The sequence below is a fragment of the Mobula hypostoma genome, chromosome 30, assembly GCF_963921235.1.
Source record: "Mobula hypostoma chromosome 30, sMobHyp1.1, whole genome shotgun sequence".
In the NCBI taxonomy this organism is placed as follows: Eukaryota; Metazoa; Chordata; class Chondrichthyes; order Myliobatiformes; family Myliobatidae; genus Mobula; species Mobula hypostoma.
The window spans coordinates 15,480,858-15,507,743 of record NC_086126.1 but is presented as its reverse complement, the minus strand read 5'-3'; the positions used below and the strand labels follow the sequence as shown (position 1 = coordinate 15,507,743).

General features: G+C 57.6%; 1 protein-coding gene across 1 annotated transcript in view; it reads left to right on the top strand.

Moving 5' to 3' along the window:
• The window catches only part of LOC134339809 (glycogen phosphorylase, muscle form), a 115,469-nt gene that overhangs the window by 70,761 nt on the left and 17,822 nt on the right, over window positions 1-26,886 (top strand). Inside the window, exons 9-17 of the mRNA XM_063036622.1 lie at window positions 3,812-3,904; window positions 6,209-6,355; window positions 10,417-10,580; window positions 12,179-12,293; window positions 13,065-13,166; window positions 14,856-15,003; window positions 20,205-20,263; window positions 22,206-22,347; window positions 24,103-24,310. Of these exons, the coding sequence (XP_062892692.1) occupies window positions 3,812-3,904; window positions 6,209-6,355; window positions 10,417-10,580; window positions 12,179-12,293; window positions 13,065-13,166; window positions 14,856-15,003; window positions 20,205-20,263; window positions 22,206-22,347; window positions 24,103-24,310 (1,178 nt within the window). The remainder of the gene's footprint in view (window positions 1-3,811; window positions 3,905-6,208; window positions 6,356-10,416; window positions 10,581-12,178; window positions 12,294-13,064; window positions 13,167-14,855; window positions 15,004-20,204; window positions 20,264-22,205; window positions 22,348-24,102; window positions 24,311-26,886) is intronic.

Below are 26,886 nucleotides of genomic sequence, written 5' to 3'. Positions count from 1 at the left end.
TAGAGCAGACAGGCAGTATCTTTCTCCCAGGGTCAGTATGTCTAACTCCAGAAGACGTGCATCTGTGTCGGGGGGGTGGTGGAGTTCAAAGGGGATGTGTGGGGCAAGATTCCCCCTCCCACCCCCGCAGAGGGAGGCGGGTGCCCGGGTGCCTGCGATGGCGGTGGATCAGAGACGAATGTGGTGTTTAACAGGCTCCAAGACCGGTATACAAATGTGCAGGGAATGAAGGGATATGGGTATCGTGCATAAGGGTTCGGATATCGTTAGTTCATCCCAACATTGTGCAGTTCGAAGTGCGCAGGCTACCAGAGGCTGAGATGATGCATTTGTCAGATAGAGACGCTCCATAGCAGATAGATAGATACTCTGTTGATCCCGAAGGGAATTACAGCGTCACAGTAGCATTACAGGTGCACAGATATACAAGTAGTAGAAGAGAAGTAAGAAAGAATAAAAAATGAGTTGCCTCAAACAGTCTAACGGGGGGGGGGGGGGCGTCATCACTTCCCTGGTGATAGGTTGACTCATCACAGAGACCAATGGCCGAGGGTGAGAATGACCTCACATATCGCTCTTCGGAGCAGCCCAGTTGTCTCAGTCTGTTACTAAAAGTGCTCCTCTGTTCAGCCAAGGTGGCATGCAGAGGGTGGGAAACATTGTCCAGAATTGCCAGGATTTTCCGTAGGGTCCCTTGTTCTACCACAGCCTCCAGTGTGTCCAGTTTGACTCCTATAACAGAGACAGCCTGTATAATCAGTTTATTGAGCCTGTTGGCGTCACCCATGTTGATGCCATTGCCCCAGCACGCCACCACATAGAAGATTGTACTGGTGACAACAGACTATGGTACAACGTGTGAAGGAGAGGCCTGCACACTCCAAAGGACCTCACTCTCCTCAGGAAGTAGAGGCGACTCTGGCCCTTCTAGTACACGGCCTCTGTGTTGGTGTTCCACTCAAGTCTCTCATCCAGGTACTTGGAGATCTTCACCACATCCACGTCCTCACCATCAATAGTAACAGGGAGCAGTGCAGGCTGAGTCTTCCTAAAGTCCAGCACCGTCTCCTTTGTCTTACTGATGCTGAGCTGCAGATGATTCAGCTTGCACCAGCTGACAAAGTCCTCCACCAGGGCCCTGTGTTCATCCTCCCGTCCTCCCTTTACACACCCAACTATTACTGAGTCATCGGGGAATTCCTGCAGATGACGTGACTCAGTGTTGTATCTAAAGTCCGAGGTATCCAGGGTAAACAGGAAGGGAGCCAGTACAGTCCCCTGTGGGGCTCCAGTGCTGCTTACAGCCATGTCTGACACACAGCTCTAAAACTGCACAAACTGTATCCAGGACATGTTCAAGGAGTGATGCCTCGTCCATCATTGAGGGCCCCCATCACCCAGGACATGCCCTCTCTCATTGCTACCATTGGGAAGGAGGTACAGAAGCCTGAAGGCACACACTCAGTGATTCAGGAACAGCTTCTTCCCCTCTGCCATCCGATTCCTGAATGGACATTGAACCCATGAACTCTACCTCACTACTTTCTTATTTCTGTTTTTGCACCACTGTGAAACACCCTCGAAGTTTCCTTGGCTGTGTAAGTCTAGGGAAGACGAACTCCAGCCCCGCCAAATGCGTGAGATTGAGACACGTTCCCACCCCAAACCCCATTTGTGTGGATGCTGTGTCATTCACTACCCTGTTACAAATCAATGCCACAAAATAACAGACAGCACACTGTGTACGATTAAAGGAATTATATTTATGAATCTCAACTGAAGGGTTAGTAAAGAATAACAAAAAGAAAAGGGCCCATTCTAATTAAACAGTCAAAGGTGCACAAGTCGGAGTTCATCTTGAACTTCTCGGTCACTCACACACTGGGCCCTCGGTCAACATGAAAGCACGCACCACCTTCCGACCGTCGCTCACACTCCGTCTCAGACAAATGGGTCTCCCACTGGATCGTATGCTACGACCAGTTCTCCCCAGCCTCTTCTCTCTTCATCTCCCACCGAACACAAAAAAAAATCTCAAGCCCAACCTTATTGTCCCTCACCAAGAAAACCTCCTGCTAACTGGATGGCTCACATTCCACATCATCCCTCATCTTCAACGGTAACCCAAACAGGCTGAACATGAGCTGCTCTCTCTCTCTATCTATCTATATATATATTACACACACATGCAAAGATGAGGAATTCTGCAGATGCTGGAATTTCAAGCAACACACACAAAAGTTGCTGGTGAACGCAGCAGGCTAGGCAGCATCTCTAGGAAGAGGTGCAGTCGACGTTTCGGGCCGAGACCCTTCGTCAGGACTAACTGAAGGAAGAGTGAGTAAGAGATTTGAAAGTGGGAGGGGGAGGGGGAGATCCGAAATGATAGGAGAAGACAGGAGGGGGAGGGATGGAGCCAAGAGCTGGACAGGTGATAGGCAAAAGGGATAAGAGAGGATCATGGGACAGGAGGCCCAGGGAGAAGGAAAAGGGGGAGGGGAGCACCAGAGGAAGGTGGAGAGCAGGCAAGGAGTGATTGTGAGAGGGACGGAGGGAGAGAAAGAAAAAAAGGGGAAATAAATAAACAAACAAACAAATAAGGGATGCAGTAAGAAGGGGAGGAGGGACATTAACGGAAGTTAGAGAAGTCAATGTTCATGCCATCAGGTTGGATGGAATACAGGGTGTTGTTCCTCCAACCTGAGTGTGGCTTCATCTTTACAGTAGAGGAGGCCATGGATAGACATGTCAGAATGGGAATGGGATGTGGAATTAAAATGTGTGGCCACTGGGAGATCCTGCTTTCTCTGGCGGACAGAGCATAGGTGTTCAGCGAAACGGGCTCCCGGCCTGCGTCGGGTCTCGCCAATATATAGAAGGCCACATCGGGAGCACCGGACACAGTATATCACCCCAGCCGACTCATGGGTGAAGTGCTTCCCATCCCATGATCCTCTCCCTTCTCCAACCTTGTATCCCTTTTGCCAATGAACGTTCCAGCTCTTAGCTCCATCCTCCCCTTCCTGTCTTCTCCTATCAGTTCGGATCTCCCCTTCCCCCTTTCAAATCTCTCACTATCTCTTCTTTCAGTTAGTCCTGACGTAGGCTCTCGGCCTGAAACGTCGACTGTACCTCTTCCTGTAGATGCTGCCTGATCTGCTGTGTTCCACCACCACTTTGTGTGTGCTGCATTATATATATAGACAGTATATAGATTGTAATTCAGTGTTTTTCTGTTATTATGTTCTGCTTGCCACAAAGACACCAAATTGTCACATGTACCAAGACAGTGAAAAGCTCTTGTCTGCGCACCATCCAGACAGATCATTGTGTATATCAGTACGACGAGGTAGAACCATGCAGAATGTAGTGTAACGGAGAAAATGTGGGGCAGTGTGATGTAGCAGGGAGTAGGGGCCATGGCGAGACTACACACAAAAGGCTGGAGGAACTCAGCAGGTCGGGCAGCAGCTACGGAGCGGGAATAAACAGTCGACCTTTCGGGTGGAGACCCTTCATCAGGAGTGTGGGAAGGAAGCCGGAATAAGGTGAGGAGTACAAGCTGGCAGGTGATAGGTGAGACCAGGTGAGGAGGAAGATCGGAGTGGGACAAAGTAAGAAGCTGGTAGGTGACAGATGGAAAAGGCAAAGGGCTGGAGAAGGAGGAGTCCGATGGGAGAGGAGAGGAGAGGAGGAGGTGATGATAGGCAGGCGAGAAGAGAATGGGTAAAAGGAGAGCCAGATAGCATGGATTGTGAAGTTTGGGGCACGCGTTCGGATTCACTGTACTGACCTCCTCTGTGCTCTGCAGGTTGCCATCCAGCTGAACGACACCCACCCGGCACTGGCCATCCCCGAGCTTATGAGGATACTCGTCGACGTCGAGCACGTCAGCTGGGAGAAGGTACGGACCGCGGCCATCGACTTGTGTCGCCGCGCAGGGGGAAGGGGACCCTTTCAAATCGAGCCAATGTCGTTCAGTAGGAAAGCGTGGCAGCCATTTTGTGTGAAAACATGGCAGCTAATTTATGAGCGTGTGTGTGTGTGTGTGTGTGTGTGTAAGTAAGAAATGCCAACAATATCTGAGGAAAGAACAGGCAGTCCCCCAGCTTCTGAGGGCAGAGGAGGACATGGTGGCCTGGACGAAACATAAGAAGGAAGGGGAGTAGGAGAGCTCTATAGATGGAGAGAATTTACAGAGTCTGCACTTTATCTCCAGAATGAACTTTTGCTAAGCTCTACAGAGGAATCACTCGTCCTAGAACAAATACTCCCCAATCCAAAGTCTATATTATTCTAATACTATTTCTGATCTAGGTTCCCATCCCCACTATCTCTACCCCACGTGCGCTGTGCATACATAGAGTAAGGTAAGCCTTTTTACAGTCAGGCCTCAGCACCTATGTGTACGATCTGCGTTTGCCTTGTACGTACAAGAGCGAGCTTCCAACCTTGAGTTTCACAAAGCTATTGCTAGGCTACTATCCAGGCGGAAAGTTCACAGTAAATTTCATTCTCAAAGTACGTATAATCCTGAGATGCATTTCCCTGCAGGTATGCTCAACAGTTCTATAGAATAGTAACTGTAAACAGGATCAATGAAAGATCAACCAGAGTGCAGAAGACAACAAACTGGGCAAATACAAATATAACTAAATAGCAATAAATAACGAGAACCTGAGATAAAGAGTCCTTAAAGTGAGATCATTGGTTGCGGGAACATCTCAGTGGATGGGCGAGTGAGAGTAGTTATCCCCTTTTGTTCAGGAGCCTGATGGTTGAGGGGTGGTAACTGTTCCTGAACCTGGTGGTGTGAGTCCTGAGGTACCTCTACCTACCTGATGGCAGCAGTGAGAAAAGAGCATGGCCTGGGTGGTGGGGATCTCTGATGATGGATGCTGCTTTCCTACAACAACGTTTCTTGTAGATGTGCTCAATGGTTGGGAGGGCTTTACCCGTGATGTACTGGACGGAATCCGCTACCTTCTGTGGGATTTTCCGTTCAAAGGCATTGGTGTTTCCGTACCAGGCTGTGATGCAGTCAGTCAATCCACGAGTTCACTTTGGTCCAGGGTCTGTGGCTCAGGCCGGTTGAGCCTGTTACCCCCCTCCTATTGCAGTCAGAGTCGTACCGCTCAGAATCAGGGCTACCAAGTCCATACTGTCTGTACCTATCAACACTAATGCCATCCACCTGGGTCCGTAGTCTCGTCCGCCTCAGCGCGTCAAACCCTCGTCTGGATCAGTGCGAGTGTGTGTCTGCAGCGAGGTGCCAGAGGAGATGGTCGGGCCACCAGAACAACATCTCTGGCTTCCTCCCCGTCCCTCTCCAGTCCTGAGGAAGAGTCCCGGCCCGAAACGTTGACTGTTCATTCCCCCTCCATAGATGCTGCCCGACCTGAGGAGTCCCCCCGCCCCAGCACTTGGACAGGAAAGGTTTAGAGGTCAACTTGAGTTATTGGGAAAGGTTGAATGGGTTAGAACTTCACTCCCTGGCGTGTAGGAGAACGAGGGGAAATTTGATTGGAGGTATTCGAAATTGCGAGGGGTATATGTAGGGTAAATGCAAACAGACTTTTCCCACTAAGGTTGGGTGAAACCAGAAGAGGTCATAGGTTAAACATGTCCACCTTTTCCCTTTAAGGTGAACCTGAGCTTGTGGGGGGTAGTGGTGAGAGTGTGGAACGGGCTGCCGGTGGAAGCGGTGGATGTGACTTCGAATTCAACATTTGACAGAAATTTGGATCGGTATCGGGACGGAGAGCTATGGTTCAGGTGCGGGTAGGTGGGACTAGGCAGAGCAGCGGTTCGGCCTGGACTAGCTGAGCTGGAGAGTCGGTCTCTGCGCTGTAGTGCTCTGCGAGTCAGTGACTCGAAATGGGACTGTATTGGTCAGCATGGTCCAGTTTCTGTCCACGCCAGCCATCGCTTACCTCTCTGCACCGATCCAATCACCAGCCCTGGCAAACAGGACCAGCTTAGAGGAGCTTCTTGGTCGGCAGAGACAAGTTGGGCCAAAGGCCAGTTTCCCTGCCATGCAATTCCACGGAGCGGGAAAAGACATTTCAAATGAGAAACGATACCCATCAAACTTCCACAAAGGGAGCAGGGGTAGATGACACGGTCTTGTCGAACCACCTGAAACAGACCGGACCGGAGGCGGTGCCCTGACCAGGTTGTCTCTGTCTCTCCCCCTGTGCTGCTCTAGGCCTGGGAAATCACGAGGCGCACGTGCGCCTACACCAACCACACGGTGCTGCCGGAAGCCCTGGAGCGCTGGCCCGTGAACCTCTTCGAGTCCCTGCTGCCCCGCCACCTGTCCATCATCTACGAGATCAACAGGAGGCACCTGGAGGTGAGTCTGGCGGAGCGCACGCGCGCCTCGCTCCGGCGTATCCCCTTTACCGCGTCCTCGCACTCCGCTGCCGGCCTCACTCCTCCCGCGGGTTGTGTTGCTGTACTGAGAGCTCGAGATCCGGTAGATGCTGGGAGCCTACAGCAGCCCACGCAAAATGCAGGTAGAACCCGGCAGGTCAGACAGCGTCAGGGAAGGACGTCCTGAGGAAGGGTCTGGCCCTGAAACCTTGACTGTGGACGCTGCCTGACTTGCCGGGTTCCTCCAGCACTTTGTGCGTCTTGCTCTACTGAAGTGGTGATTAGGGTTGTACCTGTGGGTTCAGAAACTGAATGGTTGAAGGGAAGTTTGCTGCTCCTGAACCTGGTGGTGTGAGATGTCAGACCTCTGTACCTCCTGGCCAATGGGAGCTGTGAGAAGATGGCCTGGCTCAGATGGTCTTTAATAGATTGGGAAGTCACTGTTCCTGAACCTGGTGGTGTGAGATGTCAGGCCTCTGTACCTCCTGTCCAGTGGGAGCTGTGAGAAGGTGGCCTGGCCCAGATGGTGGGGGTCTTTGAGAGATTGGGAAGTCACTGTTCCTGAACCTGGTGTTGGGGGACCTCGGGTCTCTGTACCTCCTGTCCAGTGGGAGCTGTGAGAAGGTGCCCTGGCCCAAATGGTGGAGGTTGCCTCCTTAAGGCAGAGACTCCTGTAGCTACGACCGATGGAGGGGAGGGACGTGCCCGTGATATACTGGGCTGATCCCACGACTCTCTGCAGCTTCATACGTTTCCGTGCGTTTGAATGACCCCTCCCCCCACCGCAGCTGGCTGAGATATTTTCAACAGGGCATCTGTAGAAGTTTTGGACAAGTTGGACCTCCTTAGCCCTCTGAGACAACCTTCTTTATAGATGCCATCTATGTGGTGGGCTGAGGACGGGTCATCCCTGGTATTTGGAACTGCTGACCCTCTCTGTGGCTCGTTCCCCCCCCCCCAATTCTTACCACAAAACTGATCTTGGGCTGAGCAGCCACGTGCCATCCAGTGCTCCCCTCGGGTGTGGGAGTACTCGCGTCCAACGTTGCCTCCCGGCTTTGAGGGGGGAAGAGGTTGAGGTAGATGCCTTCTGGCACACTCTGAAGGCAGGGGACTCCCTGCAACAGCCTCTCACCGTGAGACAACCAACCTCTGGGACTGTGAGAGACGCTGCGCCAAGGTGGGTGGGGTGTGAGGCAAGGGTTCTCCCCAGGCAGCCCCTCTGCAGGGGCACTGGCGTCTCCGTGGGACGTCCAGTCCTGCAGGGGCTGATCTCGCGGCAGGTCTCTACCTACTGCATCTAGAGGCTCTTCAGAAGTCAAGGACGAGGCGTTAAAACTTGGTGGTCCACACACCTACCACTCTCTGAGTAAAGATCTTGCCTCTGACATCCCCCCCTATACTTTCCTCCAATCACTTTAAGACTATGCCCCTGGTGTTAGCCATTTTAACCCTGGAGAAAAGAAAATCTCTGGCTATATCCATTCAATCTATCTTGTGCAGCTCTATCAAGTCACTTCTCATCCTCCTTCGCTCCAAAAGGAAAATCCCTAGCTCGCTCAACCTATCCTCACAAGACATAGTCTCTAATCCAGACACCATCCAGGTAAATCTCCTCTGCACCCTCTCTAAAGCTTCCACATCCTTCCTACAAGGAGGCAGCCAGAACCGAACACAATATTCCCAATGGGGGCGCGTGGCCAAGTGGTTAAGGCATTGGACTAGCGACCTGAAGGTCATGAGTTCGAGCCCCAGCCGAGCCCCATCCTGGAGAGTGAAGATTTTCCAGGCGCAGATCCATGGTCTCGTAAAACTAACAGATGCCTTTTATTCCCAGTGGGGTCTAACCAGGGTTTTATAGAGCTGCAACTTTCCCTTGGCTCGCTCATTTTTTTTTTGGTAATTTCTAGAACCCTGGAATAGCCCAGGTTTGGTCACCGTGCTGTAGAAAAGATGCTATTAAACTGGAAAGGGTGCGGAGGAGGTGAACTGAGACTTGAAGGACTGAGCTATGGGTCGAGGTTAGGACGTTAGGTCGTTTTTTCCCATTGCAGCAAAGGAGAAAGACAGGTGATCTGTATATCACACAGGATGAAGGAATGGAGGGAGTGTGGGGTCCAAGTTCATCAATCCCTCGACGTTGCCCTGTAAGTCAGTAGGATGGTTAAGCGGGCATTTTCCTGCATTTGTTGGGGGATTCAGTTCAAGAACCGCAAAGTAATGTTGCAGCTCTATAATAAAAAATAAAAACAAATAAAGAAAAAGGTCAAGGAAAAGAAGCTGTGGTTGTCTCACTTGGAGTATTGTGAGCAGGTTTGGGCCCCTAATCTTTGAAAGGATGTGCTGAAATTGGAGAGGGTTCAAAGGAGGCTCACGAAAATGATTCCGGGATTCAACGGCTTATCATATGAAGAGCGTTTGATGGCTCTGGGCCTGTATTCCCTAGAATTCAGAAGAATGAGGGGTGACCTCATTGGAAACCATCGAATGGTGAAAGAGTGGATGTGGAGAGGATGTTTCCTGTGGTGGGAGAGTCTAGGTCCAGAGGACACAGCCTCAGAATAGAGGAGAGTCCTTTTAGAATGGAGATGAGGAGGAATTTTCTTTGGCCAGAGAGTTGTGAATCTATGGAATTCATTGCCACAGATGGCTGTGGAGGACAAGTCCTTATGTATGTTAAAGGCAGAGGTTTCTAGATTCTTGACTGGTCGGGGCATGAAGGGATACGGGGAGAAGGCAGGAAATTGTGACTGAGAGGGGAAATGTATCAGCCATGATGAAATAGCAGGACACTCGATGGGCCAAGTGGCCTAAATCTGCTCCTATATCTTACGGTGAAAGAGAAAAGTCCTAGCTCGCTGGAGTTTTCTTCATAAGACATACTAACTAGTCCAGGCTGCATCCTGGTAAATCTCCTCTGCACCCTCTCTAAAGCTTCCACATCCTTCCTATAATGAGGCGACCAGAACTGAACACAATATTCCCAGTGGGGTCTTAGCAGGGTTTTACTGGGCTGTTTGAACTCAATCCGTGGACAAATGAAGGACAACACATCCACCTGCTAGCCGTCCTATGGAAATGCGCGGCAACGTTGAGGGATCGACAAACTTGGACCCCAAGCTCCCTCTACTGCCAAGAGTCGTGCCTTGTTTCATATACAGTAATTAAGTTATACAGTCGTTTGATGAGATCACCCATCCTTCTCCCACGTTCCGATGGAAAAAGAAGTGCTAACATGCTCAACCTCGCTCCGTAACTCAGTCCTTCACGTCCCAGCAATGTCCTTGTAAATCTCCCCTACGCCCTTTCCAACCTAACATCTTTCCCACAGCAGGATGACCAAACCTGGCCTATTCCGGGCTTTCAGAAAATACATAATCAGCTGTACTACAATTACTACAAAAAAAAAATTTCTGAACTGAGGGAAAATTGCAGCTCTACAAAACCCTGGTGAGACCCCACTGGGAATATTGTGTTCAGTTCTGGTTGCCTCGTAACAAGGATCTGGAAGCTTCCGAGGGGGCTCAGAGGGCAGTGCCTGGGCCTGATGGCACGTCCAGTGCGGACAGGCTGAGGGAGCTGGAGCTTTCCCCTTTGAAGCGAAGGAGGATGAGAGGTGACTTGATAGAGGTGTACAAAATACAGCCAGGGTCTTTTCTCCGCAGGGCCGAAATGGCCAAGACCAGGGGCATAATTTTGCGGTGATTGGAGGAAAGTAAAGAGGAGATGTCAGGTGCAGGTTCTTTACACAGAGAGTGGTGGGTGTGTGGAAAGCTAGGGGTGGTGGTGGTGGAGGCAAATACATATGAGGGGCATTTAAAAAACTTAGATAGGCACGTGGATGATAGAAAAATGGAGGGCTATGTGGGAGGGAAGGGTTAGATTGATTGTAGAATTGATTAGAAGGGCCTGTGCTGTTCTGTAATGTTCTATAAACAATTACACATATGGGTGATTATATATTTTTTAAAAATGTATAGGAGAGTTAAACCTACACCCTTCCCGTGTCGCCTGAGCACCATTTCACTCCTGTCCCCACAGAACGTCTCCAAACTGTACCCGGGCGACCACGACCGCTTGCGGCGCATGTCCCTCATCGAAGAGGGAGGCTTAAAGAGGATTAACATGGCGCACCTGTGCATCGTCGGGGCGCACGCTGTCAACGGAGTTGCCCGCATCCACTCGGAGATCCTGAAGAAGACAATGTGAGCCCGGCAGTCCCCGACGCCCTCGAGCCCGCACGCGCGGTTGGCACTTCGGTAGCTCTGGGGGTGGGCGACCGGGCGGTTTAAAGGCACCTTTAGAGGCAGAGAGCACTACAGGGCACAAACAGGCCCTTCAGCCCATCTTGTCTGTGCTGGACTGTTATCCCCAGTCCTATCAATCCGCAGCACACATACCCCTCTCATCCCTGTACTTGTCCAAACTTCTCTCAAATATTGCAATCAAACTTGATCCACCCTCGGAGGGAGGAAGATTCCCCCCTCAGGTTTCCCTTAAATACTTCACCTTTCACCCTTAACCTATGACCTCTGGTTCCAACCTCACCTAACCTCAGAGGAAAAAGCCTGCTTGCATTTATCCTATCTATATACCCTTCGTTTACGCTTCCATCAAATCTCCGCAATGCACACATGCTGGAGGAACTCAGCAGGCCGGGCAGCATCGATGGGAGACAGTAAAAAGCTGACACTTCAGGCCAAGACCCTTCAACAGGACTGGGAAATAAAGATAAGTCAGAGTAAGAAGGAGAGTCAAATCTCCCCTCACTCCTATGCTCCGTGGAATAAAATCCCAACCTGTTCAACCTTTTCCGATAGCTCGTGTCCTCAGCTCCTGGTAACATCCTCATAAATTTTCTCTGCACTTTCTCACTTATTGATATCCCTTCCTGTGGGTGACCAGAACCGTACACAATATTCCAAATTTGGCTTCCTCTTTACTCTGTACCTGACCTATTCTGTCCCTGCGATGGATGGGGAGTTTTACCTGTGCTGTGGGGAGTCGCCCTTTACCCTTCGGCCTAACTCGTCCCTGCCTCTGTCCAAGGCAGTCTACTCGGCTTGTGAGTGTCGCCTACAATTCACTAGCCCTAACCCGTAGGCCTCTGGACTGTGGGAGGAGACCCACGCGGTCAAGGAGAATGTACGGGCAGTGGTGCCACTGAGCCCTGATCTTACAGCTGGCGTTGCAAGGAGTGATGCTAACCGCACACGAAAATAATAAACGTTGTTCATTTCTTCGTTACGTGCCGTGTCGTATGACATCATGATTACATGCTGTGTCATATGACATCATCATTCATGCGGTGTCGTATGACATCATGATTACATGCTGTGTCATATGACATCATCGTTACGCGGTGTGTCCTAACCAGACTCTCTACCCAAGCGTGGCGTATATGCAGCACAATAGCGTCGTGGTCAGCGTATCGACCTAGCTGTAAGACCGGAGCTGTCTGTGAGGGGTTTGCACGTTCTCCCCGTGACCTGCGGGCTCTCTCCAGGTTTCCTCCCACATTCCAAAGACGTACGGGCTCGTGTCAGCAAGTTATGGGCGTGCTGTGTTGCCGCTTCCTGGCTACCTCGGCCCGAGGCAAAAACGATGCATTTCACTATACGTTCCAAAGTGCTGGTGTCAAATAAAACTGGAAGCTCAGACCCACAGTGTCTTCAGTTAATCTTCCACGGGCAGCAACTGATGGCGAGTGGCTGTTCTCCATACCCCGCACCCGCCCTGCTGGCTGTACAGTGCGTCAATAATTGCCGGTGTTTCAGTTCTGTCCCCTTGCCTCTGTTGACAGCTTCAAGGATTTCTACGAGCTGGAGCCGGACAAGTTCCAGAACAAGACCAACGGGATCACACCGCGCCGCTGGCTGGTTCTATGCAACACGGGCCTCGCGGACGTCATCGCAGAGGTAACTCCTGCACCCCCATCCTCCTCCCGCCAGCCTTCCTGGCCCTCGGGAGCTGCTACCTATTGGGCAGTCTGGTCCTTGCACCGAGCTCCCCAGTCGTATGGAAGGTTGTCTGTGTTTCTGCTGTGTTCCTGGGGCAAAAACATCAGTAGTGGGGTTACACAGCTCAGAAACAGATCCTTCGGTCCATCTAGTCCATGATACACTGGTGAGTCCGATCGACCCTGCAGGGCTGCCCAGTATCGGTGTCCCGAGAGAGAGCCCTGGGGTGGGGGGGGGGTGGAATGTCGAACTGTTGGAGGAGCAATGGCTTTTCCCAGACTCCAGATCAAGGTCTCGTTGGGGGCTTTGCACGGGAGGGGGGGTGCTGGGGGCTGATGCTTTCTGCTGAAATACGTGGGGGAGAGGCTTTCTACCATTTCCTGCCATTCATTTCGTGGGGTTTTCTTCTGTTTCACGGGTACCTGTGAAGAGTAAGAATTTCGAGTTGTAAACTGTGTGCATTTTCTGATATTAACTGGAACCACTGAACCCTGGACCGTAGAGCTCTGTACCCCTCCCTGTACAAACCTCTCCGAAATGTTTCAGCCGAACCTGGGCTGTTCAAGTCTCGTTCCTCCTCGCCATCACTGCTGTGGGGATGTTACCCCATGGTCCTTCTGCACAGGGGTACTTTGCCGTTTGCACAGCACCAGCGATCGGGTTTAAAGTGTGTCCTCTGCCTCTTCCTTACCGAGGGTCAACACTCTCCCTGTATCCCTCTCACCCCAGAAAATCGGTGAAGAATACATCTGTGAACTGGACCAGCTGAAGAAACTGAAGAATTTCGTGAACGACGAAGGATTCATCCGGGCCGTGGCTAAAATCAAACAGGTATCCAAACGTGCCTCCGGTTTCCTGAGAAAGAAGCGGTTCATTCCAACCGGGGCCCAGAGAGAGGGAAGGCGAAAGAAGCGTAGCCCCCCGGCACAGGCTCAGGGAATTTCGAAGTGATGGCCACCCTTAGAGTAATGAACTGGTTTTCGGGCTGACTGTTCAGAGAGGCTCACCGCCGCCCTCTGTCGGCTTCCGCTTGCTACTGCAGCACTGCCGCAGAGCCACACTGTCGTCAAGGCCTGGGGGGTGGGGAGGTGGAAAGAGGGATAGAGACAATGAGGGGGAGAGGGGTGACAGGAGGTCCTGAGGGGTGAGAGGGGGTCCTGAGGGGGAGAGGGGTGAGAGGAGGTCCTGAGGGGGGAGAGGGGTGAGAGGGGGTCCTGAGGGGGGGAGGGTTGTGAGGGGGTCCTTAGGGGGGAAGGGCAGAGAGGAGGTCCTGAGGGGGGAGAGGGGTGAGACGAGGTCCTGAGGGGGGAGAGGGGTGAGAGGAGGTCCTGAGGGGGAGAGGGGTGAGAGGAGGTCCTGAGGGGGGGAGGGGTGAGAGGGCGTCCTGAGGGGGGGAGAGTTGTGAGGGGGTCCTTGGGGGGGGAGGGCTGAGAGGAGGCCCTGAGGGGGAGAGGAGGTGAGAAGAGGTCCTGAGGGGGGGAGAGGGGTGAGAGAAGGTCCTGAGGGGTGAGACGGGGTCCTGATGGGGGGAGAGGGGGTCCTGAGGGGGAGGAGGGGTGAGAGAAGGTCCTGAGGGGTGAGACGGGGTCCTGATGGGGGGAGAGGGGGTCCTGAGGGGGAGGAGGGGTGGGAGGAGGTCCTGAGGGGGAGAGGGGTGACAGGAGGTCCTGAGGAGTGAGAGGAGGTCCTGAGGGGGAGAGGGGTGAGAGGAGGTCCTGAGGGGGGGAGAGGGGTGAGAGGGGGTCCTTGGGGTGGAGGGGTGAGAGGAGGTCCTGAGGGGAGAGAGGGGTGACAGGAGGTCCTGAGGGGGGGGGAGAGGGGTGACAGGAGGTCCTGAGGGGTGAGAGGGGGTCTTGAGGGGGGGAGGGTTGTGAGGGGGTCCTGAGGGGGAGATGGTTGTGAGGGGGTCCTTGGGGTGGTGAGAGGAGGTCCTGAGGGGAGAGAGGGGTGACAGGAGGTCCAGAGGGGTGACAGGAGGTCCTGAGGGGGGGGAGAGGGGTGACAGGAGGTCCTGAGGGGTGAGAGGGGGTCTTGAGGGGGGGAGGGTTGTGAGGGGGTCCTGAGGGGGAGATGGTTGTGAGGGGTCCTTGGGGTGGAGGGGTGAGAGGAGGTCCTGAGGGGGAGAGGGGTGAGAGAGGGTCCTGAGGGGAGGAGGGGTGAGAGGGGGTCCTGAGGGGGGGAGGGGTGAGAGGGGGTCCTGAGGAGGAGAGGGGTGAGAGGAGGTCCTGAGGAGGAGAGGGGTGAGAGGGGGTCCTGAGGGGGAGAGGGGTGACAGGAGGTCCTGAGGGGGAGAGGGGTGATAGGGGGTCCTTGGGGGGGAGGGGTGAGAGGAGGTCCTGAGGGGGAGAAGGGAAGGGGAAAGGGCTGCTGGGAAGGAGGCTGTGGGCTGTGGGAGAAATACAGGTTTGGTAGCTAGGGGGTTGAGAATGGAGGCTGAGAGAGGGACGGGTTTGGGTGGGGGTTTAGACAGAGACCCCGGTGAGCTGGGTCCTTGGTGACGTGGCTTCCCCTGTATCACAGGAGAACAAGCTGAAGTTTGCCACGTACCTGGAGAAGATGTACAAGGTGAAGATCAACCCCAACTCCATGTTCGATGTTCAGGTCAAGCGAATCCATGAATACAAACGTCAGCTGCTCAACTGTCTCCACATCATCACCTTCTATAACCGTGAGTGACTCAGAACTAACGAATACCCCCCCCCACCCGGTCCCCTCCCTGACCCACCCGTCAACCCACCCTCGGTCCTGTCCACCCCCACCCCCCCGGTCCCCTCCCTGACCCACCCGTCAACCCACCCTCGGTCCTGTCCTCCCCTCCCCTCCCCGGTCCCCTCCCTGACCCACCCGTCAACCCACCCTCGGTCCTGTCCACCCCCGCCCCCCCCCGTCCCCTCCCTGACCCACCCGTCGACCCACCCTCGGTCCTGTCCTCCCCTCCCCTCCCCGGTCCCCTCCCTGACCCACCCGTCAACCCACCCTCGGTCCTGTCCACCCCCGCCCCCCCCGGTCCCCTCCCTGACCCACCCGTCGACCCACCCTCGGTCCTGTCCTCCCCTCCCCTCCCCGGTCCCCTCCCTGACCCACCCGTCAACCCACCCTGGGTCCAGTCCTCTTCTCCCCTCCCTGGTCCCCTCCCTGACCCAACCGTCAACCTACCCTGGGTCCAGTCCTCCCCTCCCCTCCCCGGTCCCCTCCCTGACCCAAACCGTCAACCCACCCTGGGTCCAGTCCTCCCCTCCCCTCCCCTCCCCGGTCCCCTCCCTGACCCAAACCGTCAACCCACCCTGGGTCCTGTCTTCCCCTCCCCTCCCCTCCCCGACCCTCCCCTCCCTGACCCAAACCATCAACCCACCCTGGGTCCTGTCCACCCCTCCCCACCCGTTCCCCTCCCTGACCCACCCGTCAACCCACCCTCGGTCCTGTCCACCCCCGCCCCCCCAGTCCCCTCCCTGACCCACCCGTCAACCCACCCTGTGTCCTGTCCACCCCTCCCCTCCCCGGTCCCCTCCCTGACCCACCCGTCAACCCACCCTGGGTCCTGTCCACCCCTCCCCTCCCCTCCCCTCCCCGGTCCCCTCCCTGACCCACCCGTCAACCCACCCTGGGTCCTGTCCACCCCTCCCCTCCCCTCCCCTCCCCTCCCCGGTCCCCTCCCTGACCCAAACCGTCAACCCACCCTCGGTCCTGTCCACCCCCCCCCCCCCCGGTCCCCTCCCTGACCCACCCGTCAACCCACCCTGTGTCCTGTCCACCCCTCCCCACCCCTCCCCTCCCTTCCCCTCCCCGGTCCCCTCCCTAACCCACCCGTCAACCCACCCTGGGTCCTGTCCTCCCCTCCCTGACCCAAACCATCAACCCACCCTGGGTCCAGTCCTCTCCTCCCCTCCCTGGTCCCCTCCCTGACCCAAACCGTCCACCCACCCTGGGTCCAGTCCTCTCCTCCCCTCCCTGGTCCACTCCCTGACCCAAACCCTCAACCCACCCTGGGTCCAGTCCTCTCCTCCCCTCCCTGGTCCCCTCCCTGACCAAAACCATCAACCCACCCTGGGTCCTGTCCTCCCCTCCCGGGTCCTGTCCTCCCCTCCCCTCCCCGGTCCCCTCCCTGACCCACCCATCAACCCACCCTGGGTCCTGTCCTCCCCTCCCCTCCCCGGTCCCCTCCCTGACCCACCCATCAACCCACCCTGGGTCCTGTCCACCCCTCCCCTCCCCGGTCCCCTCCCTGACCCAAACCGTCAACCCACCCTGGGTCCTGTCCTCCCCTCCCCGCCCCGGTCCCCTCCCTGACCCAAATCGTCAACCCACCCTGGGTCCTGTCCTCCCCTCCCCTCCCCGGTCCCCTCCCTGACCCAAACCATCAACCCACCCTGGGTCCTCCCCTCCCCCCCTCCCCGAACACTCGACCCACCCTGGGTCCTTCCCTCCCCTCCCCAGACACTCGACCCACCCCGGGTCCTCCCCTCCCCTCCCCTCCCCGAACACTCGACCCGCCCAGGTCCTCCCCACCCCTCCCCGAACACTCGACCCCACCCCGGGTCCTCCCCTCCCCTCCCCTCCCTGAACCCTCGACCCACCCCGGGACCTGTCCTCCCCTCCCCGAACCCTCGACCCACCCCGGGTCCTCCCCTCTCCTCCCCTCCCCGAACGCTTGACCCACCCCGGGTCCTCCCCTCCCCTCCCCGAACCCTCGACCCACCCTGGGTCCTCCCCTCCCCTCCTCTCCCCGAACCCTTGACCCACCCTGGGTCCTCCCCTCCCCTCCCCGAACCCTCGACCCGCCCAGGTCCTCCCCTCCCCTCCCTGAACCTTCAACCCCACCCCGGGACCTGTCCTGTCCTCCCCTCCCCGAACCCTCGACCCACCCCGGGTCCTGTCCTCCCCTCCCCTCCCCGAACCCTCGACCCCACCCCGGGTCCTCCCCTCCCCTCCCCGAACCCTCGACCCCACCCCGGGTCCTGTCCTACCCACCCCGAACCCTCACCCACCCCGAACCCTCAACCCACCCCGGGAACTGTCCTCCCCTCCCCACCCCGGGTCCTCTCCTCCCCTCCCCTCCCCGAACCCTCGACCCACCCCGGGTCCTCTCCTCCCCTCCCCTCCCCGAACCCGCGACCCCACCCCGGGACCTGTCCTGCCGTCCCCTTCCTGAACACTCGACCCACCCCGGGTCCTCTCCTCCCCGAACCCTCGACCCCACACCGGGTCCTCCCCTCCCCTCCCCGAACCCTCTACCCCACCCCGGGTCCTGTCCTCCCCAACACTCTCGACCCACCCCGAACCCTCGGCCCACCCCAGGAACTGTCCTCCCCTCCCCACCCCGGGTCCTCTCCTCCCCTCCCCTCCCCGAACACTCAACCCATCCCGGGTCCTCTCCTCTCCTCCCCTCCCCTCCCCTCCCCGAACACTCGACCCCACCCCAGGTCCTCCCTTCCCCTCCCCGAACACTCAACCCCACCCAGGGTCCTCTCCTCCCCTCCCCTCCCCAAACACTCGACCCACCACAGGTCCTCCCCTCCCCAAACACTCGACCCACCCCGGGTCCTCCCCTCCCCGAACCCTCGACCCACCCTGGGTCCTTCCCTCCCCGAACCCTCGACCCACCCTGGGTCCTTCCCTCCCCGAACCCTCGACCCACCCCGGGTCCTCCCCGAACCCGAACCCGAACACTCGACCCACCCCGGGTCCTCCCCTCCCCTCCCCGAACCCTCGACCCACCCCGGGTCCTCCCCTCCCCTCTCCGAACGCTCGACCCACCCCGGGTCCGGTCCTCCCCTCCCCGAACCCTCGACCCAGCCCGGGTCCTCCCCTCCCCGAACCCTCGACCCACCCTGGGTCCTTTCCTCCCTGAACCCTCCACCCAGCCCGGGTCCTCCCCTCCCCGAACACTCGACCCACCCCGGGTCCTCCCCTCCCCTCCCCTCCCCTACCCAACACCTTCGACCCACCCCGGGTCCTCCCCTCCCCTCCTCTCCCCGAACACTCGACCCCACCCCGGGTCCTCCCCTCCCCTCCCCGCCCTCCCCGAACACTCGACCCACCCCGGGACCTCTCCTCCCCTCCCCTCCCCTCCCTGAACACTCGACCCACCTCGGGTCCTCTCCTCCCCTCCCCTCCCTGAACACCCGACCCACCCCAGGTCCTCCCCTCACCTCCCCTCCCCGAACACTCAACCCACCCCAGGTCCTCCCCTCACCTCCCCTCCCCGAACCCTCGACCCCAACACTCTCGACCCACCCCGAACCCTCGGCCCACCCCAGGAACTGTCCTCCCCTCCCCACCCCGGGTCCTCTCTTCCCCTCCCCTCCTCGAACACTCAACCCACCCCGGGTCCTCTCCTCTCCTCCCCTCCCCTCCCCGAACACTCGACCCCACCCCAGGTCCTCCCTTCCCCTCCCCGAACACTCGACCCCACCCCGGGTCCTCTCCTCCCCTCCCCTCCCCTCCCCTCCCCAAACACTCGACCCACCCCGGGTCCTCCCCTCCCCGAACCCGAACACTCGACCCACCCCGGGTCCTCCCCTCCCCTCCCCTCCCCAAACTCTCAACCCACCCCAGGTCCTCCCCTCCCCTCCCCTCCCTGAAACCTGGACCCACCCCGGGTCCTCCCCTCCCCTCCCCTCCCCGAACGCTTGACCCACCCCGGGTCCGGTCCTCCCCTCCCTGAACACTCGACCCACCTCGGGTCCTCTCCTCCCCTCCCCTCCCCGAACACCCAACCCACCCCAGGTCCTCCCCTCACCTCCCCTCCCCGAACCCTCGACCCCAACACTCTCGACCCACCCCGAACCCTCGGCCCACCCCAGGAACTGTCCTCCCCTCCCCACCCCGGGTCCTCTCTTCCCCTCCCCTCCCCGAACACTCAACCCACCCCGGGTCCTCTCCTCTCCTCCCCTCCCCTCCCCGAACACTCGACCCCACCCCAGGTCCTCCCTTCCCCTCCCCGAACACTCGACCCCACCCCGGGTCCTCTCCTCCCCTCCCCTCCCCTCCCCTCCCCAAACACTCGACCCACCCCGGGTCCTCCCCTCCCCGAACACTCGACCCACCCTGGGTCCTCCCCTCCCCGAACCCGAACACTCGACCCACCCCGGGTCCTCCCCGAACCCGAACACTCGACCCACCCCGGGTCCTCCCCTCCCCTCCCCTCCCCAAACCCTCGACCCACCCCGGGTCCTCCCCTCCCCTCCCCTCCCTGAAACCTCGACCCACCCCGGGTCCTGCCCTCCCCTCTCCGAACGCTTGACCCACCCCGGGTCCGGTCCTCCCCTCCCCGAACCCTCGACCCAGCCCGGGTCCTCCCCTCCCCGAACACTCGACCCACCCCGGGTCCTCCCCTCCCCGAACACTCGACCCACCCCGGGTCCTCCCCGACCCACCCCGGGTCCTCCCCTCCCCTCCTCTCCCCGAACACTCGACCCCACCCCGGGTCCTCCCCTCCCCTCCCCTGCCCTCCCCGAACACTCGACCCACCCCGGGACCTCTCCTCCCCTCCCCTCCCCTCCCCGAACACCCGACCCACCCCAGGTCCTCCCCTCCCCTCACCTCCCCTCCCCGAACACTCGACCCACCCCGGGTCCTCTCCTCCCCTCCCCTCCCCTCCCCGAACACTCGACCCACCCCGGGACCTCTCCTCCCCTCCCCGAACCCTCAACCCACCGTGGGTCCTCCTCTCCCCTCCCCACCCCAAACCCTTGACCCACCGTGGGTCCTCCCCGAACCCTCGACCCACCCCGGGTCCCCTCCACTCCTCGAACACTCGACCCCACCCCGGGACCTGTCCTCTCCTCTCCTCCCCGACCCTCCCTGAACACTCGACCCATGTTTCTAGAATGGTTTCTATTCCTGGTCTCTGTCTATTGTTTGTTTCAGGGATAAAGAGAGAGCCGAACAAGCAGTACACACCTCGTACAATCATGATCGGAGGCAAGGTACCGTATGTCCCAGGCACAAGCCCGGCATCTGTTGGCTGTGTTGGGGAGGAGCACAAATACTAGTTCAAATGTCTGGCAGTGGCAGGAAGTTCAATGTCATTCTTTTTCTGTGCTGTCATAAGGTGCAGTGAAATGTCAGTCTTGTTAAACACTCTCTGTGTCTAACCATCCATACTGTCCTCGCCAAGTGTTTGTGCTGGGACGGTGTAGAGGGAGCTTCACTCTGTGTCTGACTCCGGGAGTGTGTGATGGGACGGTGCAGAGGGGGCTTCACTCTGTGTCTGACTCCGGGAGTGTGTGATGGGACGGTGCGGAGGGAGCTTCACTCTGTGTCTGACTCCGGGAGTGTGTGATGGGACGGTGCGGAGGGAGTTTCACTCTGTCTGACTCCGGGAGTGTGTGATGGGACGGTGCGGAGGGAGCTTCATTCTGTGTCTGACCCCGGGAGTGTGTGATGGGACGGTGCGGAGGGAGCTTCACTCTGTGTCTGACTCCGGGAGTGTGTGATGGGACGGTGCGGAGGGAGTTTCACTCTGTCTGACTCCGGGAGTGTGTGATGGGACGGTGCGGAGGGAGCTTCACTCTGTGTCTGACCCCGGGAGTGTGTGATGGGACGGTGTAGAGGGAGCTTCACTCTGTGCCTGACCCCGGGAGTGTGTGATGGGACGGTGTAGAGAGAATTGGGTTGGTGTGGTATGTTGGCCAATGGGATGTTGCCCTTCATCGCTAGAGGGATTGAATTCAAGAGCAGGGAGGTTATGCTGCAACTGTACAGGGTATTGGTGAGGCCACACCTGGAAGTACTGCGTGCAGTTCTGGTCTCCTTACTTCAGGAAGGATCTACTGGCTTTGGAGGTGGTGCAGAGGAGGTTCACCAGGTTGATTCCAGAGATGAGGGGGTTAGACTATGAGGAGAGATTGAGTTGCCTGGGACTGTACTCGCTGGAATTCAGAAGAAAGAGACCTTATTGAAACATAAAATTATGAAAAGGATAGGTAAGATAGATGCAGGAAAGTTGTTTCCACTGGTAGGTGAGACTAGAACTAGGGAACATGGCCTCAAGATTCGGGGGAGTAGATTCAGGACGGAGATGAGGAGGAACTGCTTTTCCCAGGGAGTGGTGAATCTGTGGAATTCTCTGCCCAATGAAGCAGTGGAGGCTGCCTCAGTAAATATATTTAAGACAAGGTTGGATAGATTTTTGTGCAGATGGGGAGTTAAGGGTTATGGGGAAAAGGCAGGTAGGTGGAGGTGAGTCTGTGGTCAGATCAGCCATGATCTTATTGAATGGCGGGGCAGGCTCGACGGGCCAGATGGCCGACTTCTGCGCCTAGTTCTTATGTATAAAGGTTGAGCAGGGTATATACTGGTTTTATTTTCCCTGGAATTTCGGAGGTTGGGATTTGGGAAGAATAGATCGGATAGAGAGCCTTTTCCGTCATGCAGGAGAGTGTGGAACTACAGGGCGTAGGTGTAAGGTGAGAGGTGAGAGGGTAATGATGTTCAGATGAGCAGAGGGCCAGACTCTTCACATACAGGTCGGTGGGTTTATGGAACTGTACGTGCCAGAGGAGAGACGGTAAAGCTGGGTACGACCACAGAGTTTAAAAGGCAGGCAGACAGGGACTTGGATCGGAATGCTTTTGAGGGACACGGGCAAGTGGGAACTCTGTGGCCGGTGTCGTGGTTCGTGCGGACTGGGCGGGGCTGTGTTCTTGGCCGTGCAAGAGTCGGGCTGAGGCAGGTTTAGGGGGATCAGCAGAAACACTGGGGGCGGGGAGCTGAGGAGATTGTGTTTTCCATTCAGATTTCAGCGGCGGGGTTGTAGAGTGCTTGGGCAGACAGCACAGACATCTCTGTGACTCCTGTCCCACCCTGGGAGTGCTTGGGCAGACAGTGTAGACACCCACCCTCTCTGACTCCCTCTCTGCCTCACAGGCCGCACCTGGATATCACATGGCCAAGCTGATCATCAGACTCATCACGGCCATCGGAGATGTGGTGAACAACGACCCCATGGTGGGAGACCGGCTGAAGGTCATCTACCTGGAGAACTATCGGGTGACCCTGGCCGAGAAAGGTTTGTCCATCCCGAGATCTGCCCAGTGTGTTTTACAGCCACAACCTCTTTTATTTCCTTATATCCACAGCCCTGGCCAGCCTCTTCTGTGCTCTCGATTGCTTTGATCCATCTTGATCCATATACCTGAAACACCCGGCTTCCTCAGCTGCGGAAGTCGAGGGAAGACAATCTCCGGCCCCTGGAGATCTTCCCCCTCTCACCTTAAACCTATGCCCTCCAGGCCTCTGCCCTGGGGAGAAGGCTCTCTTGCCTATCCATACTCCTCATGATCTTCTGAATCTCCACAAGATCATCCCCTCAGCCACTGAAGTTTGGTGAGAATAACCCCAGCCTCTCCCATTTCCCTTCAGAACAGTAGCCCTCCATTTCAGGGCAACGTCCTAGTGAATCTGCAGATGCTGGAAATCCAGAGCAACACGCACAAAATGCTGGAGGACCACAGCAAAGTCAGGCAGCTGCTATGGTTTGGGCTGGAAGGAAAGGGGGAAGAAGCCCAACGACACCCCCAGACCATAAGACATAGAAGCAGAATTAGGCCATTTGGCCCATCGAGTCTGTTACACCATTTCATCATGGCTGATCCATTTTCCTCTCAACCCCATTCTTCTCCCTTCTGCCTGTAACTTTTCACGCCCTAACTAATCCAGAACCGATCTACCTCCCGCTTAAGTGTACCGCATAACCTGGCCTCCACAGCAATGAATTCCACACGTTCACCGCCTTCAAAAGAAATTTCTCCTCCTCTCTGTTCTAAATGGATGTTCCTCCAGTCAGAGGCTGTGCCCTCTGGTTCTAGGTTCTCCCACCATGGGAAACATCTTCTGCCCATCCACTCTATCCTTTCAACGTTTGATAGGTCTCAATGAGGTCCCCCCTCCCTCAATCTTCTAAATTCGAGCGAGTAATGGCCCAGAGCCATCAATTCCTCCCCCACTCACAATACTCCAAGTGACGCCTCACCTACGCCTTATAGCCTCAGCATTTCATCTTTGCTTTTCTATTCTAGTCCTCTCAGAATGTATGCTAACATCTCATTTGCCTTCCTCACCACCAACTCAACCTGTGCGAGGATTCCCTCGTCCCTTTGCACCTCAGCTGTTTGAACTTTCTCCCCGCTTAGAAAGTAGTCTACCTTTTTATTTGTCTGACCGAAGTCCGTCTGCCCCTTCTCCCAATCAGTCCAAGTCCTTCTGCAGACCTCCTGCTTCCTCAAAACTACCTGCCCCTCCACCTATCATTGTATCACCATCTGCAAACTTGGCCACAAAATCATCAATTCTGTCATCCAAATCATTGACACGTAATGTGAGAAAGGAAGCGTTCCCCAACACCGAACCCTGAGGAACACCACTAGTTACAGGCAGCCAACCAGACTGGACCCCATCATTCCCACTCTTTGCCTCCTGCCAATCAGCCAATACTCTCTTCATGCTACTATCTGTCCTGAAATCAGACCTGGGACAGACCCCCGTGAAGGACTCCGGTTCGGCTGCAGATCTACCCAGACAAACCTCAGCTAAAACGTAGAACTGCACAGCTGACAATGCCCGTGCTGAAACCCAACCTACTTCATCCCTTCTACTCTTCACTCCTGCTTGCTCTGGGCAAGTATTAACATGTGTCTGGGTGTATTGTTAGGGCTTCCCCCACCCCTCCTTCCCTCCTTCCCCTACCCCCTCATTGTTACGATGTGCCGAGTCGCCTCCCAGCTGCCAGTGACTCCTGCCACACGGCCTCTCTCTGCCTCTGCAGTGATCCCAGCCTCCGACCTGTCCGAGCAGATCTCCACAGCCGGAACCGAGGCATCGGGCACGGGCAACATGAAGTTCATGCTGAACGGGGCACTGACCATCGGAACCATGGACGGAGCCAATGTGGAGATGGCCGAGGAGGCCGGCATGGACAACTTCTTCATCTTCGGCATGCGGGTGGATGAAGTGGAGGCCATGGACAGGGACGGGTAAGGAAATGGTACTTGGCAGGCCCAGACGGTCAGAGGTGGAGGGTAGAGCCCAGAGCCCAGAGTCCTGGGGCAGGAAGGGTCAATGTGTGGTGGGGCAGAATAAGGGTCGATGTGCGGTGGGACGGAGGAAGGGTCGATGTGTGGCGGGACGGAGGAAGGGTCGATGTGCGGTGGGACACGGGAAGAGTCGATGTGTGGTGGGACGGAGGACGGGTCGATGTGTGGCGGGACGGAGGAAGGGTCGATGTGCGGCGGGACGGAGGAAGGGTCGATGTGCGGCGGGACGGAGGACGGGTCGATGTGTGTCGGGACAGAGGAAGAGTCGATGTGTGACGGGACGGAGGAAGGGTCAATGTGTGGCGGGATGGAGGAAAGGTCGACGTGCGGCGGGACACGGGAAGGGTCGACGTGTGGTGGGACGGAGGAAGGGTCGATGTGCGGTGGGACGGAGGAAGGGTCGATGTGCGGTGGGACGGAGGACGGGTTGACGTGTGGTGGGACGGAGGAAGGGTTGAGGTGTGGCGGGACACGGGAAGAGTCGATGTGTGGTGGGACACGGGAAGGGTCGCTGTGTGGCGGGACGGAGGAAGGGTCAATGTGTGGCGGGATGGAGGAAAGGTCGACGTGCGGCGGGACACGGGAAGGGTCGACGTGTGGTGGGACGGAGGAAGGGTCGATGTGCGGTGGGACGGAGGACGGGTCGACGTGTGGTGGGACGGAGGAAGGGTTGAGGTGTGGCGGGACACGGGAAGGGTCGACGTGTGGTGGGACGGAGGAAAGGTCGATGTGCGGTGGGACGGAGGACAGGTCGACGTGTGGTGGGACGGAGGAAGGGTTGAGGTGTGGCGGGACACGGGAAGAGTCGATGTGTGGTGGGACACGGGAAGGGTCGATGTGTGGCGGGACGGAGGAAGGGTCAATGTGTGGCGGGATGGAGGAAAGGTCGACGTGCGGCGGGACACGGGAAGGGTCGACGTGTGGTGGGACAGAGGAAGGGTCGATGTGCGGTGGGACGGAGGACGGGTCGACGTGTGGTGGGACGGAGGAAGGGTTGAGGTGTGGTGGGACACGGGAAGGGTCGATGTGCGGCGGGACGGAGGAAGGGTTGAGGTGGGGTGGGACGGAGGAAGGGTCGATGTGTGGTGGGACACGGGAAGGGTCGGTGTGTGGTGGGACACGGGAAGGGTCGGGGTGCGGTGGGATGGAGGAAGGGTTGATGTGTGGCGGGACGGAGGAAGGGTCGATGTGTGGCGGGACGGAGGACGGGTCGATGTGTGGTGGGACGGAGGAAGGGTCGATGTGTAGTGGGACACGGGAAGGGTCGATGTGTGGTGGGACAGAGGAAGGGTCGATGTGTGGTGGGACAGAGGAAGGGCCGGTGTGTGGTGGGACACGGGAAGGGTCGATGTGTGGTGGGACGGAGGACGGGTCGATGTGTGGCGGGACGGAGGAAGGGTCGGTGTGTGGCGGGACGGAGGACGGGTCGATGTGTGGTGGGACACGGGAAGGGTCGATGTGTGGCGGGACTGAGGAAGGGTCGATGTGTGGCGGGACGGAGGAAGGGCCGGTGTGTGGTGGGACACGGGAAGGGTTGATGTGTGGTGGGACGGAGGACGGGTCGATGTGTAGTGGGACATGGGAAGGGTCGATGTGTGGTGGGACAGAGGAAGGGCCGGTGTGTGGCGGGACAGAGGACGGGTCAACGTGTGGTGGGACACGGGAAGGGTCGATGTGTGACGGGACGGAGGACGGGTCGATGTGTGGCGGGACATGGGAAGGGTCGATGTGTGGTGGGACAGAGGAAGGGCCGGTGTGTGGTGGGACACGGGAAGGGTTGATGTGTGGTGGGACGGAGGACGGGTCGATGTGTGGCGGGACGGAGGACGGGTCGGTGTGTGGCGGGACGGAGGAAGGGTCGGTGTGTGGCGGGACGGAGGAAGGGTCGGTGTGTGGCGGGACGGAGGAAGGGTCGGTGTGTGGCGGGACGGAGGACGGGTCGATGTGTGGTGGGACGGAGGAAGGGCCGGTGTGTGGTGGGACACGGGAAGGGTTGATGTGTGGTGGGACGGAGGACGGGTCGGTGTGTGGCGGGACGGAGGACGGGTTGATATGTGGTGGGACGGAGGACGGGTTGATGTGTGGTGGGACACGGGAAGGGTCGGTGTGTGATGGGACACAAGAAGGGTCGATGTGTGGTGGGACGGAGGAAGGGTTGGTGTGTGGTGGGAGGGAGGACGGGTCGATGTGTGGCGGGACATGGGAAGGGTCGATGTGTGGCGGGACATGGGAAGGGTCGATGTGTGGCGGGACGGAGGACGGGTCGATGTGTGGCGGGACGGAGGACGGGTCGATGTGTGGCGGGACGGAGGAAGGGTCGATGTGTGGTGGAACGGAGGACGGGTCGATGTGTAGTGGGACATGGGAAGGGTCGATGTGTGGTGGGACAGAGGAAGGGCCGGTGTGTGGCGGGACAGAGGACGGGTCAACGTGTGGTGGGACACGGGAAGGGTCGATGTGTGACGGGACGGAGGACGGGTCGATGTGTGGCGGGACATGGGAAGGGTCGATGTGTG